The following is an 18,618-nucleotide window of genomic DNA, read 5'->3' on the forward strand; positions in this document are numbered from 1 at the left end:
AGAAGCTCAATCAACACACAGAGCAGGTGTGGATGTGGTTAAGTGCAATTTGTGAGAAAAGAACAGCATTATCACAATTATCACACCATACTTCCTTCAATCATTAACTCCTCTGTCTTCCAACTAATAAAGCCCCAAACTGCCTGTAAATCCTGGGAAACTTACTAGGAAGACAAACATTTACACAGTATCATAGAAACTAGTCATCTGACATCACATATGACTAGAAATGATTTTGTTTGACCTTAAATATAAGATACAGAATTTTCTTCTAAAATTACCCTTCCTCAAAAATAACATATTTTTTAAAACAGGATGTTATCTTTAATGACCACTTTACTTATTTACAAGATTAGTATTGACAAAACCAAGTCAACTTTTTGTTCCAAATATGAATACAAGATTTTCACATTTGACAGTTTTTAAGGCTATGATTTGATGATCAGATTTGGTTCTCTACTACTAAGTATATTAATAAGTACCTTACATTTTAAAAATGAATTAGTCACAACCATGCAAAAGGAAATGAAAATTTCCAGTGATTTTATCTTTTAAAATAGCACTGTGAAAGTTACAAAATTCACAGAAATTACAAATCTTCCAGTGTCTTTCTTCCAGCTCTTTTTTAATAACTATTTTTTGATTCATTGCTACTGAAACTATAGTTGGCAACATCTAACTACACAGCATTACACGGTATATAGTGATTCATCACTGTAATACTATATATGGTTGAAGGAAAGTGACTATGTGGGAACATATGCAAAGGAGAAAAAATTAATATTTTTGTGAATACTTACAACTATTCCCTGTAAAAAAATATGTGAGGGTAAGAGCACCAAAACATAATTACCACAAATACAAATTTTACTCACCAGTTTGATAGCTACATATTCATTGGTGTAGAGATTTTTACCTAGGGGAAAATAGAATGAATATGTCTTAGTGACATTTATTTTGGGAAATGCAAAGCAAAATCTTAGCTTACAGGGTCATGAGAAAGGTCACATTCCCAATGCTACTCACATATATGAAACATGATTTATAAGCAAAAAGCTAAACAGAGATAATGAGACCCAGTAAGACAAGACTAGAAACCACTCGAGGATTTGGAAATTTAAGTTAGGCATGAGAACTTAAAAAGAAGAAAACAAATTTCTTTTCTCTCTCATATACACATTTTGTTATTTATTATTTCCCAACTAGTAAACTATGAAGCAAACCAAGAAACGCCAGACTGTTAAAAACACACATTTTTAACTTTTGGCACAATAAACACAAACCCCTCAATTTTTAAAACTCACTAACAAATGGAGATTATATATTATTTGTCACGGTATTTAGTGTCACGTTGGCAAAAAGGACAGTGTTAAATAAAACCAATTACTGCCCATCCTCCTTTTGGAAGACTCATCTCAGTAGATGATTTTCAAAGCTGCTGTGATTCTTCACCAGAACTCTAGCTCTTTATGAGCAGAAAACAGCTCTCCACCTGGACAACACTTAGACGTCTCAAAGTTCTTCTTGCAATATTAACAACTTTTCCTCTCAACTTCTCCACCTGTATAAATGGAACCAATATTCTCCTAGACGTCTAAAGTGCCTGGAGGGAGGATGAGGATGAAAGCAGCAATTAACCACTTGGTAAGCCTGTGTTCCACACTGGGTACTTAGCCACCCTCACCTACCCATCTCTACTGATTCTTGAAGGCTAATTTTAATTCCTCCTGAGTGTTTAGTTATGGCATTGGACTTCCCATTTCTTCTTATAGATCTGTCCTATCTTAATCAGCTAGGTTATAAATATCTTGAGGGTAGGAATTTTATCTGATGATTCTCTCAATGTCCTATGGTGCTTAAGACCATGTTCTGCACATCTCAAAGACACCCAAAACCTTGACTAATGAAAAGTTACTGGCACATATAGTGTAACTATTATTTAAATAATATATGGAAGTAAATGTTATATTTATACATATACATGGACATATATGTACACAGTTGAATATATATGCACGGAAAAGGATATAGAAAGATGTACATTAAGGTATTAAAATGACTGTTTCTTAGTATTTTGATTTTTTTGTTTTTATAATGAACAAAAAGCTGCTTGCAATATAAGTTCCTATTTTAACCAGGATTTAGACAACAGATGGCCCTTTACAAATCATACCATTATATTTTTAATACTGCTGTCAGGTTGCCAAGCACCTTTATGTGTCAAAGAGCATATTAATTTAGGAGTAACTTTTGTCTGCAAATAACATAATAAAGAGGACTCAGAGATTGCCAGAGAAATACCTAAGAAACCATTTTAAGATGTACAACTTCTTTTTTTATTTATTTATTTATTTATTTATTTTATTTTTTTTTTAAAGATTTATTTATTTATTTATTTGACAGAGAGAAATCACAAGTAGATGGAGAGGCAGGCAGAGAGAGAGAGGGAAGCAGGCTCCCTGCCGAGCAGAGAGCCCGATGCGGGACTCGATCCCAGGACCCTGAGATCATGACCTGAGCCGAAGGCAGCGGCTTAACCCACTGAGCCACCCAGGCGCCCTACAACTTCTTTTTTTAGAAGTGAAAGTAGAAAACAGGTATTTTTCCTCTATATATTAATTGCATTAAGCTTCTAAAAGTTAATTTGTGTTTCTGATTAATCCTCTCACCAAAAACATTTTTAAAAATGTATTTGATGCAACTGTGAAAAGGATACTAATAACTGGGTGCAGATAGTTGAAGTAGAAGCAGCCAATAGAGGTAGATTAGAACTCCAACTTCGGCAGGCATCTCATATCTGTGTGGATTCTCTACATGTACACAATTAAATTTTATTTTCTCCAAAACCAGGGGTAGCACCTGAGTGGCTCAGTGGGTTAAGCCTCTGCCTTTGGCTCAGGTCATGATCCCAGAGTCTTGGGACTGAGCCCGTGTTGGGCTCTCTGCTCAGCAGGGAGTCTGCTTCTCCCTCTCTCCCTACTCCTCCCCCTGCTCATGCCTGCACTTGGTCTCTTTCTCTCAAAACATATAAATAATCTTTAAAAAACAAAACAAAAAAACTCCAACTTGGCCACAGACTTCTCCCACACCAGATACAATACTGCATAAAGATTCTTCAGGACAGCTCTTCCTGACACAGTATAAGCACTGCTATTATGACCCAAAACCAACTTTGGCACAAGTCTGACCCTAAAAATTTAGTATCACTTAGAAGAAAACGGTCAAGTTTAAACTTGTAAACATGGGGGCGCCTGGGTGGCTCAGTGGGTTAAATTAAAGCCTCTGCCTTCGGCTCAGGTCGTGATCCCAGGGTCATGGGATCGAGTTCCACATCGGGCTCTCTGCTTAGCAGGGAGCCTGTTTCCTCCTCTCTCTCTGCCTGTTTTTCTACCTACTTGTGATCTCTGTCTGTCAAATAAATGAATAAAATCTTTAAAAAATTTGTAAACATGTTTAGGAGTCTTTATGATTTGGACACCACCCTTTCCACCCCCTGCCCAGCCAGTTTTTTTTTTTTTTTTCCAGCCAGTTTTTTTAACAGTAAGAATTCCAATGGGGAGTAGAGGCACCAAAATTCACACCTTACACATTTAAAGTACAACATGCCCTTACTGTCAAAGAATTAACCTTTGAAGTACATGCTTAACCTAACAGGTCTTCAATTCCACAGATACAACACTTAAGTGAAGTAAGGTGATGGTGTACATGTAAGAGTAATAAACATAGATTCTGATCTGTGAGCAAGAAAAGAGAGAAGGCAGTTTAGGATTTCTTGGGGAAGATATTCTTTTCTTTCTTGTCCCCATCTACATCCCCCATCCGCACCGCCTGGCTAAAGTCTTAAAAAATGAGTTGGATTTTAATAGCTGAAAAAGGGGGAAAGGCAACCCAAGGCAAAAAAAACACTACGAAAAAACAAAAAAGCGATGAAGTAGAGGTAGTCTAACAATGAAAGGTGGTCTGGGAGTCGATGAACTATAAGTTGCATCATGAGCATCAGGATGGAGCAGGAATAGGGAAAAGAGTGCTTAGGGTAAAAAAGGAGACTAGAAAAGTAAGGCTCAAACCACACAGGAAAAATCCTCAATGCCATCTTAAAGTTTAAAACAAAAAATTTTTGTAGGGTAGTGACATGACCAGATCTGTGATTATGAATAACCATTTGTGAGGAAGCATAAACGATGAACTAGAAAATAAGAGACCACAGGTGCATGGGCAATGCAGCTGGTTAAGCCTCCAACTCTTGGTTTCAGCTCAGGTGGCAGTATCAGTGTTGTGAGATCAAGCCCTGCATCGGGCTCCATGCTCAGTGCGGAGTCTGCTTAAGATTCTCTCTCCTGCTCCTTCTGCCCCTCTCCCTCATTGCTTGCTCTCTCAATCTAAAATACATCTTTTTTTTTTTAAAGATTTTATTTATTTGACTGAGTGAGAGAGCAAGAGAGGCAACACAAGCAGGGGGAGTGGAAGAGGGAGAAGCAGGTTCCCTGTGGAGCAAGGAGCCTGATGCAAAACTCGATCCCAAACCCTGGGATCATAACCTGAGCCAAAGGCAGACACATAATAACTGAGCAACCCAGACGCCCAAATAAACAAATTTTTTTTAAAAAGAAGGAAAGATAAATAAAATCTTAAAAAAAAAAAAAAAAAGAAGGAAAGAAAAATAAGAGACCAAAGGTAGGGGAAAGCATTTGTACATTTAATACCCAGCCTATGCAGATATCAGACATCTAACACTCAGTTCTCACCCTGCAGAGACGGTACTCTAGGTCCTCATATAGGGCCTTACACAGGTGGCTCTATTATTAAATTAATCACATAATGTGACGAGTTATAAGAAAAATATGAACAAGTCAATACAGGAGATTGGATGAGGGAGGGTAAAGCATTCCACCACAAGAGGCATTTCAGGGAAGGCTCACAGAGGAGACAATAAAGGGTATATAATAAAATACTAATTTTATTAGTATTAGTAATAATACTAATAGTGAGGTGAATAGAGAATAGTGAGGTGGAAACATGATAGAAATTGTGCAGAATCCAATATACTCTGGGTAAGCCAATATGAATTAAGCACAAGTATATGGACAGAAATGGTGAGAAGTAAAGCCAGAAAGATCCAATAGGGACAGGTGAATAACCCTGAATGCCAGCTTCTTACTCTAAGGTATATACAACCATCTGTATATGGAGAGGTGTCAGGCCATAAGATATACAAATAAAACAAAAATTTCCTAGATCTTCACTTTTCTTTGAAGATTTGGGGAAAATCTTTTGTATAGTTAAAAAGTTATTAGAGAAATTGCACAGATTTCATTTGAAGAAAAAAAACGCAAGAGTTTAAGGAAATCCCAAGCATTTATGGATGTACTTCTTCCAGAGGCCACAGGGGTCTCACCAATCAGTGGGGAAACTTTCTCATTTTCCCTGTGTTCATCTGGGTGGCCCAGCTTTCACAATGTATATCACTTACATCTCTTATGAGCCACGTGTTGCCAGGGAAAGAGGTGATTTAGCCATCCAACCTCTATAGACTTGCCACTAAGTTCTTTTTTTACTCTAGCATCCTTGCTAGAGTTCCTAGTGTCTCCAATTCTTGAGCTTAACTGGTGTATTTTATATTACAAACTGGCCGAACATTTCAATCATTGGCTTTCTCTGGACTGCTCAGTCAGTTACCACTTGACTACCTGCTTTCCAGCTTCCAAAATTTTGTTAACATTTCTTTTTTTTTTTTTAAAGATTTATTTATTTATTTATTTGACAGATAGAGATCACAAGTAGGCAGAGAGGCAGGTGGAAAGAGAGGAGGAAGCAGGCTCCCTGCTGAGCAGAGAGCCCGATGCGGGGCTCAATCCCAGGACCCTGGGATCATGACCTGAGCCAAAGGCAGAGGCTTTAACCCACTGAGTCACCCAGGCACCCCTTGTTAACCTTTCTCACCTGTTTTCCTCTTCTCTCCCACATTTTTTTTTTTTTTTTTGGTTCTTTGTGGTTTTATGACTCAAAAGGTCAAAAAGAAAAAAGAATGTTCAACTCAACTTCTTATTCCTAGTAACAAACACAGTATTTGATATATAATAGGTAACAGATGCTAGCTGCAGTGAACCAAATTAACACACAGAGAAGGTTCTTCTGAGAAAGTTCTAGGATAATAAAAAAAAGAAGTCTAGTTTACAATCAGATATGGATAATTCTAAATGCAAATACAGGAGTTTTGACTTCCTTATTCAGCTTGCTGTGAAACCAACAAAGGTCTTGTGCTAAGAGAAAAAGCATAATGGTGAAATACTAATTATTAATCTGGCCCCAAAGTATAAAGTAAAAGAGAGAAGAATACTTAGAGAGATGATGAAGGGGAAGCTTTGATAACAGAACACTTAAAAAATAACATCTACCATGCCTAGCATGATTATGAGCATTACATGAGTTAGAACATGTGAAACTTCTTTACAAGCTGCTAGGTGCTAGATAAACCTAATTTTTATTTTATTGCAGGGTATGGGCCAATATTTCCTGGCAGAAAACGACTTAAAAATACGATTTATAATTAAGGCATTTCAAAGAAAAAAACTAATAATCTTTGGATTAGATGTAAAAGTGGGGGATAAGGAAAAGAGAAGGGTCAAAAATGGTATCTCCATTAGTGGAGAACAGAAAGAGAACCAAGAGAGGAAGCAACCTTCCACTCTTCCATGATGATGCCTCCTTCCAAGTTCCCACTAAATCTAAAAGTAACAAGACAATTACGAAACATCTTTCAGTTTCAACTTTCATACCTATATAAAAAATACAATCACAGGGATGCCTGGGTGGCTCAGTTGGTTAAGCAGCTGCCTTCGGCTCAGGTCATGATCCCAGCGTCCTGGGATCGAGTCCCACATCGGGCTCCTTGCTCAGCAGGGAGCCTGCTTCTCCCTCTGCCTCTGCCTGCCATTCTGTCTGCCTGTGCTCACTCTCTCCCCCCCTCTCTCTGATAAATAAATAAAATCTTTAAAAAAAAAAATACAATCACAGAAACATAATGAATGAGACAGACTATGTTAACATGAAATGTGATGGCTGATACATCACAAAATATTGCTTGTGTTTGCTAACCTTCTCTAGGGGCACCAAAAGAACTGAACACATGTCACCCTCTTACAAAGCAATTATCCTTATTCCTAAGAAGTAATGGAGGTGACTGGATAATTCTCTTGAGCTATGCATCAGTCAAATGAATTCCTCTGCCAGAGGGCATCATTAAGACTGAACAGGCCAACACAAAATGCAGCCATGTGGAAAGCTAGACAATCACTCAGCCACTATCCTCCTCAGTGATGTACATACTCAAAAATGTTTCTGTGAAGACTTACAAAAATAGAGGATTAAAATCCTGCCCATTTAAATGAATGGCTGCTGCGGCTGAAATGTATTTATTAAGTATATATATTTAAAACATTATCAATAACTGTGAGGAAGGCAGGCAGTTTAATGGACAGCAAAGTACCATCGATGAGATGGCACAATCCCAAGCACTCAAAGCTTTTAGAATCTGTTGCACAAAATCCACAATGCTTCCCACGCTCACTTCCTGGCTCTGAGTTCTTTTATTGTTAATGGAAATGAAACTGCATTACATAGCAGCTTCTGGAGCTTTATATCTAAACTCAGCCCTTTTGAAGCAGCAGTCCTCAATGTGATGCTGCCCATAAAACCCACTGCATGAAGACGTCCTATTGCAGTAAGTCACCTACAGAGACAACATTTACCGTAAGCTTCATCAGACACAGCATTATTTCAAAGAACCAGCAGGTCTCAGTTCTCAGAGTCACACTGATAAAGGAACATACAGCCTCAGGTTCCCAGTTTAGTTAGATCTCCAGCTGTCACATTGTCTTGCCCTAAAGTGAAAGTAGTACATTTATAAATTACTACCTAGAACTTGTAAAAAAAAAAAAAAATCCAGCCAAATGAACTTGGGGTACTTTTGTGTTAAAACAAGAAACCACTTTTATGTAACTCAGATTGGTTACCGTGTCTATTTAGGGTAAAGAGGACAGACTGGCCTAATACCTTCAGCACCCAGAGAATATTTTTTTAAGCAGGCAGTATGATTAGGGGTAAGAAGATAACAAAACGACACTACAACTTTAAAGAAAAAAAACCACATGTCATTTTCATTTTTATTAACTTAATTCTACTAGTATATTAGTATAATGTGCAGAATTATTTCCCAAATGGTTAGCAGTTAACAGCAAAAATAAAATTTCTCTTTGTGCTAAATTTTCTGAAAGACTTACTTGTCAGTATCAGTAGTATATTATTAAAAAACTTTCATCTTGCTTGAGACTTTTGACAACATAGAGCATGTTTACTAGTAATATGCAAAAACATGTCTATTTTATTTTAAAGATGTCTATTTTAAACAATATTAAAATGTCTTCTTAACTGCAGGACATGATCCATTAGTGGAGTGTGACATAAATCAATACACGGGATCCTGACCAACATGTTCTTTGAAGAAAACCAGTGTAAAATAAAAAAAATACAGTATACCACACTTAGCAAGGATATGATTTCATGAAATGTTTGTTGCAGATATACATGCATATGCACTGGATCGCAATATAATTTATTTAGTGTGGGTCATAGTAAAAAAAAATAAAAGCCATCAATAAAAGCCTTCCAGCGATACCTGGCTCACTCAAGTGGCAGAGTGTGCAAGTCTGGATCTCAAGGTCATGAATTCAACCAAAACAACAAGATACTTAGGAATAAATCTAACCAAAGATGTAAAAGACCTGAACTCTGAAAACTATAAGACATGGATGAAAGAAACTGAAGACAACACAAAGAAATGGAAAAACATTCCATGCTCATGGATTGGAAGAATAAATATTGTCAAAATGTCTATACTACGCAAAGCAATCTGCACCTTTAATGCAATCCTTATCAAAATACCATCAGCATTTTTCACAGAGCTAGAACAAATAACCCTAAAATTTATATGGAACCACAAAAGACCCCGAATAACCAAAGCAAAAAAAGAAAAAGAAAACTAAAGCTGGAGGCATCACAACTCTAGACTTCAAATTAAATTACAAAGCTGTAGTAATCAAAACAGTATGGTACCGGCACAAAAACAGATACACAGATCAAAGAAACAGAATAGAGAACCCAGAAATGAAACCACAACTATGTCATCAATTAACCTTTGACAAAGTTGGAAAGAATATCTAATGGGAAAAACACAGTCTCTTCAACAAATGGTGTAGGGAAATTCAGTAGCAACGTGCAAAAGAATGAAACTGGACCACTTTCTTACACCATACAGAAAAATCAATTTTAAATGGATTAAAGACCTAAATGTGAGACTTGAAACCATAAAAATCTCAGAAAAGAATACAGGCAGTAACCTCTGCGACATGAGCCATAGTAACTTCTTTCTAGATAAGTCTCTAGAGGCAAGAGAAACAAATGCAACTATAAAATTAGGGCTTCACCAAAGTAAAACGCTTCTGCACAGTGAAGGAAACAACAAAACCAAAATGCAGCCTACAGAATGGGAGAAGATATTTGCAAATGACGTCTCTAATAAAGGGGTAGTATCCAAAATCTATAAAGAACTTAACAATCTCAACACCCCCGAAAATGAATAATACAATTAAAAAATGGGCAGACAAAATGAACAGACATTTCTCCAAAGAAGACATCCAAATGGCCAACAGACACAAGAAAAGATGCTCCACATCACTCATAATCAGAGAAACACAAATCAAAACTACAATGAGATACCACCTCACCCGTCAGAATGGCTAAAATCAACAGCACAGGAAACAAAAGATGTTGATGAGGATGTGAAGGAGAACCCTCTTATACTGTTGATGGGAATGCAAGCTGCTACAGCTCTCCTGGAAAACATCAGGAGGTACCTCAAAAAGTTAAAAGTAAAACCACCCTATGATCCAGCAAACACACCACTAGCTACTTATCCAAAGAATACAAAAATACTAATTCAAAAAATTACATGTACCCCGAAGTTTATACAGCATTATCTACAATAGTCAAATTATGTAAACAGCCCAAATGTCCACTGATGAATGGATAAAGATGTGGTATGGGGGGCCTAGTGGCTCAGTCAGTTAAGTGTCTGCCTTTGGCTTGGGTGATGACCCCAGGGTCCTAGGACTGAGCCTTGCAAAGGGGTCCCTGCTCAGCAGAGAGCCTGCTTCTCTCTCTCCCTCTGATGCTCCCCCTGCTTGTATTCTCACACTCTATCAAATAAAGAAAATAAAATTTTTTTTAAAAATGTGGCATATACATACACATGTAATGGAATATTACTCGGCCATAAAAATGAATGAACTCTTGCCATTTGCAATGACATGGATGAACAATGGTATTCCTATGCTAAGCGACATGTCAGTCAGAGAAAGACAAATACTCTATGGTCTCACTCATATGTAGAACTTAAGAAACAAAACAAACAAGCAAAGAGAAAAGGTTCGGGGGACCAAGAAACAGACTCTTAACTATAGAGAACTGATGGTTATCAGTGGAGGTGGGTGGTGGGATGGGTGAAATATGTGATGGGGATTAAGGAGTTCGGTTGCTGTGATGAGCAGCAGGTCGTGTATGGAAGTATTAATCACTGTATTGTACACTTATAACTAATATCACACTGTTATGTTAACTGGAATTTAACTAGAATACATATATAAATGAAAATTTTTCAAATAAAAGCCTTCTGAAAAGTAGTTTCAATGATCTCAAGTTGAGTCAGTGATAGGCTCTGCTTCACTGACTTTCCTAAACTATTAAACACAATTTTCTGATCAATCTGTTAGTCAGAAAAATGAGGGCTTTCTAGCAGCTCAAAATTGGAATGAGGCTCAGTAGAGTTAAGATAAAAGAGGGTGGGGGTATTTACCCTAAAGATACAAACATAGTGATCCAAAGGGGCACTTGCACCCGAATGTTTATAGCAGCAATGTCCACAATAGCCAAACTATGGAAAGAACCTAGATGTCCATCAACAGATGAATGGATCAAGAAGATGTGGTATATATACACAATGGAATACTATGCAGCCATCAAAAGAAATAAAATCTTGCCATTTGCGACAACATGGATGGAACTAGAGCGTATCATGCTTAGTGAAATAAGTCAAGCAGAGAAAGACAACTATCATATGATCTCCCTGATATGGGGAAGTGGTGATGCAACATGGGGGCTTAAGTGGGTAGGAGAAGAATCAATGAAACAAGATGGGATTGGGAGGGAGACAAACCATAAGTGACTCTTAATCTCACTAAACAAACTGAGGGTTACTGGGGGGAGGGGGTTTGGGAGAAGGGGGTGGGATTATGGACTTTGGGGAGGGTATGTGCTTTGGTGAGTGCTGTGAAGTGTGTAAACCTGGTGATTCACAGACCTGTACCCCTGGGGATAAAAATATATGTTTATAAAAAAAAAAAGAGGGTGGGGTAGTACCTTTTATAAATGGGGTCAAAGAAAGACCCATATACCCCATTTCAAAAAGATAAGCCTGTGACTACTTACAGAGGCCTAGGCTTTATTAATTAAGCAAATGTGTAAAACTGTCCATATCACCATGGTAAGAAAAAAAAAAACTGGAATGAATCACTCTAAAAGGCATGATACGGGGCGCCTGGGTGGCTCAGTTGGTTGGACGACTGCCTTCGGCTCAGGTCATGATCCCGGAGTCCCGGGATCGAGTCCCGCATCGGGCTCCCAGCTCCATGGGGAGTCTGCTTCGCTCTCTGACCTTCTCCTCACTCATGCCTTCTCTCACTGTCTCTCTCTCAAATAAATAAATAAAATCTTTTTTAAAAAATAAATAAATAAAAGGCATGATACTCTGCAGTAAAAATACTAAAGTACTTTTATTTATTTTATTATGTAAAATTTTAAAGTTTTATAATGATTATCCCATGTAACCTTACTCAATTTCAGTAAGTAAATTATTTTGAAGCAAATCCCTGGTACTCTATTTTATTAATAAATATTTCATTATGAATCCCTAATAGGTTTGAAGTAGTCCTTCAAAACAGGCGGATTACTTGCTATTGGAAAACCTCTACAATACAACCGTGGAAAATTAAAAGACCAAATGGAGACCCAGGGACAAGGAGATTATAGCAATAGTCAGACATTTCAGGCATTCAGGAAGAAAAAAAAGTCTAGGTGGTCCTTTGAAAAGCGAAATGATTGAGTGAAAAAATACAACTACAAACAGAGTTCAAGGTAAAGCAACTGACTCTAGAAAACCCCAAACCATGAACTGTCAATGATTTGAATTTAATCATCTGGTAAAAACAGTCTATTATCTAAGAATTGACTTATCTAAGAATATATTATCTTATCTAAGAATCCACCATCTAATCTGAGGGCATAAAGATTTTGCCTTATATTTCTAAGGGTTTTATATAGTTTGGATTCTTACATTTAGCTGACCCATTTTGGGTTAATATTTGTATATGGTATGAGGTACAGGTTCAACTATCCAGCTGTCTTAGCTCTATCTGTTGAAAAAATTATACTTTGTCCACTGGTCGAGAAGCAATGGACCACAGACTCATATCTGATTCTAAATTCTGTTCCCATTGCTCTACTATGTCTGTTCCAAATCAAGTACCACTGCTATTAGATCACTGTTGCTTTGTAGGAAGTTTCAAAATAAAAAAGTGTGAGTCATTCAACTCTGTTCTTGCTTTTCAAAACTGATTTGGCTCTTAGGCATACCTTGCAACTCCTTATCAATTTCACGATCAGCCTGTCAATTTCTACAAAGAAGCCAGCTAGAAATCAGACAGGGATTGAATTGAACTGGAGATCAACTTGGGGAGTACTACTATCTTAACAATATTAAGTTTGCTCCCTGAATATGAATGTCTTTCCATGTATTTAGGTCTTCTTTAATTTTTTTCCACATTTTATAGCTCTCAAGAGTGTTAAGTTCTATACCCATTTTGTTAAATTTATTCTTTTTTGATTATATTGTAAATAGATCTATTTTCTTAACTTCATTTTCAGATTAAACACAGATACTTTTGTTTAATAATAATTTGGACCTCTTCTCCCATGATCCATTCCTAGAAGCATATTATTTCTTTTCATTAGAGAAGTATTAGGGAGAGCCTGGGTGGCTCAGTCGGTTAAGGATCTTGACTTTTTATTTCAGCTCAGGTCATGACCTCAGGGTCGTAAGATCCTGCTCCACATCAGGCTCCACACTCAGTGCAGAGTCCACTTGAGATTTTCTGCCTCTCTGTCCCCTTCTGACCTTTCCCCTGATTATATACATTCTCTCTCTAATAAACAAGATCTTTAAAAAAGAAAAAAAAGTATTAATATCTCTTAAACTCTAACTAGGGAACTCTTTCATGTAAATGAATTTTCCAGATTAGTGACACTCCTTCAGTAAAAGTTAAAAACTAAAATCACTTAAAATGAAAATGTTTCTGAGGTTTCAGGCTTCATAAAGAATATCTGGCGCTCATTTTGGCAGCACATGTACCACAGCTGGAATGATACATAGATTAGCAAAATCCCTGTGCAAGGATGACATATAAATCTGTAAAGTGTTCCACATTTTTACATATCTCCAATTATAAACTATGTAAGTAATGGGGATGTAATGTATAGATAGCATGATGACTACAGTTGCTTATTTATAATTTGTTCAGAAAGTAAATCTTACAAGTTCTCATCATAGGAAAAAAAATTTGTTAACTATAAAGGATGTTAAATGAACTTACTTTGATGATCATTCTGCAGTATATACAAAAATATCCAATCACTATGTTGTATACCTGAAACTAACGTTATATGGCAATTATACCTCAATTAAAATAATTTTTTAAGATTTATTTATCTTAGAGAGAGCATACAAGTGGGGAGAGGGGCAAATGCAGAAGGAAAGAAAGAATCTCAAGCAGACTCACCAACGAGCACAAAGCCTGAAATGGGTTTTCCATCTCACAACCCATGAGATTATGACCTGAGCTGAAACTGAGTCAGATGCTTAACCAACTGAGCCACCTGGGCAGCCCTAAAATTTTTTTTAAAAGACAGAATATCATTTTTTTAAATGAATCTGATCAAGATAAGTAATAGTTATATTGTCACATGAATGATACCCTGGAAGGTTAATGAAGTATATAAGGCTTCCTAGACTGCTATTTTGTGTACTCTGTCCCCTCCCTTGCTATCAGTCTGCTAGTGATTAGTTGCAGAAAACTGGTATTGTGTTTATACAGGTAAAGGTTGGGGGAAAGTAAGAAAAAAAAAAGAAAAGGGGCACCTGGGTGGCTCAGTGGGTTAACCCTCTGCCTTTAGCTCAGGTCATGATCTCAGGGTCCTGGGATGGAGTCCCGCATCGGGCTCTCTGCTCAGTGGGGAGCCTGCTTCCTCCTCTCTCTCTGCCTGCCTCTCTGCCTACTTGTGATCTCTGTCTGTCAAATAAATAAATAAAATCTTTAAAAAAAAAAAAAAAAGCAGAATCCCAAAGCATCTCCAAATTTGTTTAGCCAAGGTGCATACATATATATACATATATATGTACATACATATACATATGACAGAACAAAGACTTTGCTCTATTTTTCTGTGATGTTACAATTCTGTCTACTGAAACAAAAACAATACAAAACTACCTTCATGATTTGGAATTTCTGGATGTTCAAATCTAAATCATCTAATTATTATTTAGATTTTTTTAAATTATTTAGATTAATTAATCCCTGAAGTAGTTTATAAGATAAAAATAGAAAAAGTAGCATTACCACCTCAAAAAGACATTCCTCCTCTCTCTCTGCCTGCCTCTCTGCCTACTTGTGATCTGTCAAATAAATAAATAAAATCTTTTTTTTTTTTTTTTTTTTTTTTTTTTTTAAAGATTTTATTTATTTATTTATTTGACAGAGAGAAATCACAAGTAGATGGAGAGGCAGGCAGAGAGAGAGAGGGAAGCAGGCTCCCTGCTGAGCAGAGAGCCCGATGCGGGACTCGATCCCAGGACCCTGAGATCATGACCTGAGCCGAAGGCAGCGGCTTAACCCACTGAGCCACCCAGGCGCCCAAATAAAATCTTTTTTAAAAAATCAATCAATAAATCGACAAATCAATAAAATCTTTACAATATAAAAATTAAATGCTTTTCAATTTTTTAAGAAAAATCATTTTTTGTGGTGGGATGGAAAAATGAGATCAGAAGTTCTTATTAATTTATGGTCTCCAGCAAGGGGGAAGGATGACATATAATGCCTTTCCAGGATTTTTTCCTACCTACGGAATAAAAGTGCAAAAACTACATCATGGCCCACACTTAGTCAAGAATGGACTGCGGACATCTCTAGCCTCACTTCCCCCTGAACCTTCTTCAAATAAAAAGCTCAGGGTAGAATAATGTACAATGTTTACAATGTCCTCCTCCACTTTGATTTTACTCTAAATTCTAAAATACATACTTTGCAAAAAAATTAAAAATTAAAAATAAAAATAATAATAATTAATTAATTCGCCAATGTTTTCCTTCCTCACCTCCCAGAAAAATCCTTAAAGATTAAAGTTTGGAATGGTCCACCAGAGAAACTAAAGAATTTTACTTAAAGAGAAGATTTTTGGCTACCATTTTATACTTTGTATTTTTTTCCCTAGTAACAGGTAATTGTACTAAATGTCAATGACTATCATCTTTGGAATGAGATATTTATTCTAATGCCCTTTTAATTTTTTTATCTCATGTGGTATTTTAACCACCCACGTAAGTAAGTGACAGGTGGTGAGATTACATAGTACAGAATGGAAACAAACTGTTTGGGATGTCCCAGATCTGGGCTCTGGTTGCAACTGTGTGGCAAACTAGTTTATTTTACTTTGACCAAGTCATTTAGTCTCTAGTCTCTCTCATCTTTAAAAAGATGAAGGTTGGACTAGGCAATGCCAAGGTTCCTCACAGGCCAAAAACTTAAGAAACTCTTACTTTTGTCAGTCTGGAGTTTATATAGCATTAATGATGACAACAATCCACTAACAAATGCTCTCTGTTGATGATTGTTAAAACAACTACAAATCTACTTAACTATCTTAGCAGCTAGCTCACATTTTTATATGTCACTAGGATATCTCAAAGTCTGTCAAATAAATGCCTTGCTGAATAAAAAATGTATGACACATAGAGAGAGTTGACTTAACATGGTAGCTTAAAAAAGAGGCATTTAGTTCTAGTCCTCTCTAAAACCCCACTGAAACGACCAAAAAAACCAGACAGGTGTAAGTAGGTGAGAAAACAGCAGACTGAAGACATCAACCTTCAGAAGTACTAAACAGACAAGACCTGAGAAAGCAGACATATACGGCAAAGGAGGAATCTTAATGCTAAGACTGCCTAATGATATTGATAGAAAGTTTACAATTCCGTTGGAAACTTGAGAAGGATTAATGAAAGATATGTGGATAACTAAGAAAAGTCTTTAAAAATCAAGTATCAGTAATTTTTAATTCTGAGGGAAGGGGGACGAAGATGTACGTGAAAGAAAATATAATAACAGTGCTCTCATAGTTCAGTTGTGAACAGTATTTTCACAACCATAACACTATAAATATAGAAAAATAGTTTAAACAAAAAGTGTAACGTTAGTATGTTGGGAGAAGGTGGGGAGTGACTGGGATGATGTACACCAGAAAAATAAAAACAATCTTTAATAACACTTAGAAGAAAGAAGGTATCTAGAGGACATTGTTAAAAGAGTTGAAATGCTTGCCTGTAGAGATCAGGATTTCACAACCTATGCCATATAATTGTTTTCATTAAAATCAGATTATAAAAGGGGCACCTGACTGGCTCAATTGGTAGAGTATGTGACTCTGGATCTCAGGGTTGTGAGTTTGAGCCCCACACTGGGTGTAGAGATTACTTAAAAAATAACACTTAAGGGACTCCTGGGTGGCTCAGTTGGTTGGATGACTGCCTTCAGCTCAGGTCATGATCCCGGAGTCCCAGGATCGAGTCCCGCATTGGGCTCCCAGCTCCATGGGGAGTTTGCTTCTCCCTCTGACCTTCTCCTTGCTCATGCTCTTAAAAATTTAGATCATAAAAATATATGTCTATAGCAATATCTTGCCCTAATAACCCCAACTCAGGAAAAAACTGTATTAATCTAACATGATCTACTCATTGAAGAGTCCACTATGACTGGCAGTAAACTCCACTTCCTTTGATAAAAGCTTTGCCTTTTTGGAAAAGTCTAAGTTCAGACAGTTTTCTCCTTAGGATGCATGATGGCATCAAGTAAATATTGATTCTGAACTCTCCTCATAAATCCAAAATCATCTTCATTTCATAATCCCGCTCATACAGTTCCAGAGTGGTTTCAGCAATCCTCAAAACTTCACCATTTAATTTTCTTGATAAACCAGCCAAGATGAATAATCCTGTAAGAATCCTATCCGCGACACTTCTAAAATTGTTGTATTAATGTGATGCAGACTGTGTGTCAGCGAATATGGTTGAAATGCTTGACTCCTACCATTTTTGATGGATTATGCCGGCCAAAAAAAAAAAAAATTCTTCCTCAAGATCTGTTAAAGCTGTTTAATTCTACAACCTCTGCTTGAGTTAGAACCAACAGGGTGTAATTTCAAAAGAAAGTAAAACTATCATATTACTAAGAACAAGAATTTTATATTTATTTGTAGCTTTTTCAAAAAAATAAAAATGCCTTATTTCTGGAATCATAATTTTAAATTAAAGCCCTCCACAACATACCGCTGAAGCAAAACAAAGGATATAATCTGTTACACACCTGTGAAGTGGGGCCATAAACATCCCTGAGAGGGGAAGGTATTTTGTCAGGTCTACAACTTACTTTGAATGGTGCAAGCACAGACACACATTCATACACTCACACACACACAAAAATGTACACACATATCCCCAAAGATATAAAGCATATGGGACAAAATATTAACAACTGGTAAATCTAGGTAATAGTATATTATGGATAATCACCATCCTATCCTTTTTACTTTTTAGTAAAAATTTGAAAATCTTCATATAAGGTTGGGAAAAATTAAAACAAAAGTTTAAACAATATTTGTATTATGTATATAAATGCTCACTATGTATCAGCCACTGTATTATGTGATTATATATACTATGGGAATTATAGCTCCTAACTAATCTGTAAAGATATTATTACTCTCATCTTTAAAAAGGGGGAAAAAACTTCAAAAGGCAATATGACTCCAGGACTCTAACCACTTGGGAAAGAGAGTAATGACATGACTTCTAACCTTGTTTTAGTTTGTTCCATCCAAACATGCTACGAGTTTGCAAATGTATAGGAAAACCTTAACAATGCTGTAAAAGCACAACACAGCTGTTTCTGTTTCATTGGTGGCATAGCTTTGGGCTGATCCAGACTTAGTTCTATTTGTTCAAAATAGATTAATTAATAGATTTATTAAGAAACTATGAATAAAAAAGTAATATTTCATTTTATAATGCCTTCACTTTCAACTAAACACTTTTAAATTTTATCTTAAGCCTATATTCTTTCAGATAAATGATTTTCAAAAAATAATTTAATACAGCAAGGGGGTACGTGGGTGGTG

The 18,618-nt window shown here is 36.5% G+C and overlaps 1 protein-coding gene and 1 non-coding gene across 14 annotated transcripts in view; one reads left to right on the forward strand and one right to left on the reverse strand.

The window, feature by feature from the left end:
- CSNK1G1 (casein kinase 1 gamma 1) overlaps positions 1–18,618 on the reverse strand; it is a 198,186-nt gene that overhangs the window by 84,285 nt on the left and 95,283 nt on the right. For all 13 annotated transcript variants that reach the window (XR_009355420.1, XR_009355418.1, XR_009355419.1 and 10 more), the window contains one exon: positions 876–916. Coding sequence is in view for 10 of the 13 variants with exons in the window: in XM_059180777.1 (XP_059036760.1) it covers positions 876–916 (41 nt within the window). In the remaining 3 variants the exon portion in view is untranslated. The remainder of the gene's footprint in view (positions 1–875; positions 917–18,618) is intronic.
- On the forward strand, positions 13,495–13,598 carry LOC131837434 (U6 spliceosomal RNA). The gene has a single exon (XR_009356043.1). It is a non-coding gene; the product is annotated as a U6 spliceosomal RNA (small nuclear RNA).

The sequence above is a fragment of the Mustela lutreola genome, chromosome 7, assembly GCF_030435805.1.
Source record: "Mustela lutreola isolate mMusLut2 chromosome 7, mMusLut2.pri, whole genome shotgun sequence".
In the NCBI taxonomy this organism is placed as follows: Eukaryota; Metazoa; Chordata; class Mammalia; order Carnivora; family Mustelidae; genus Mustela; species Mustela lutreola.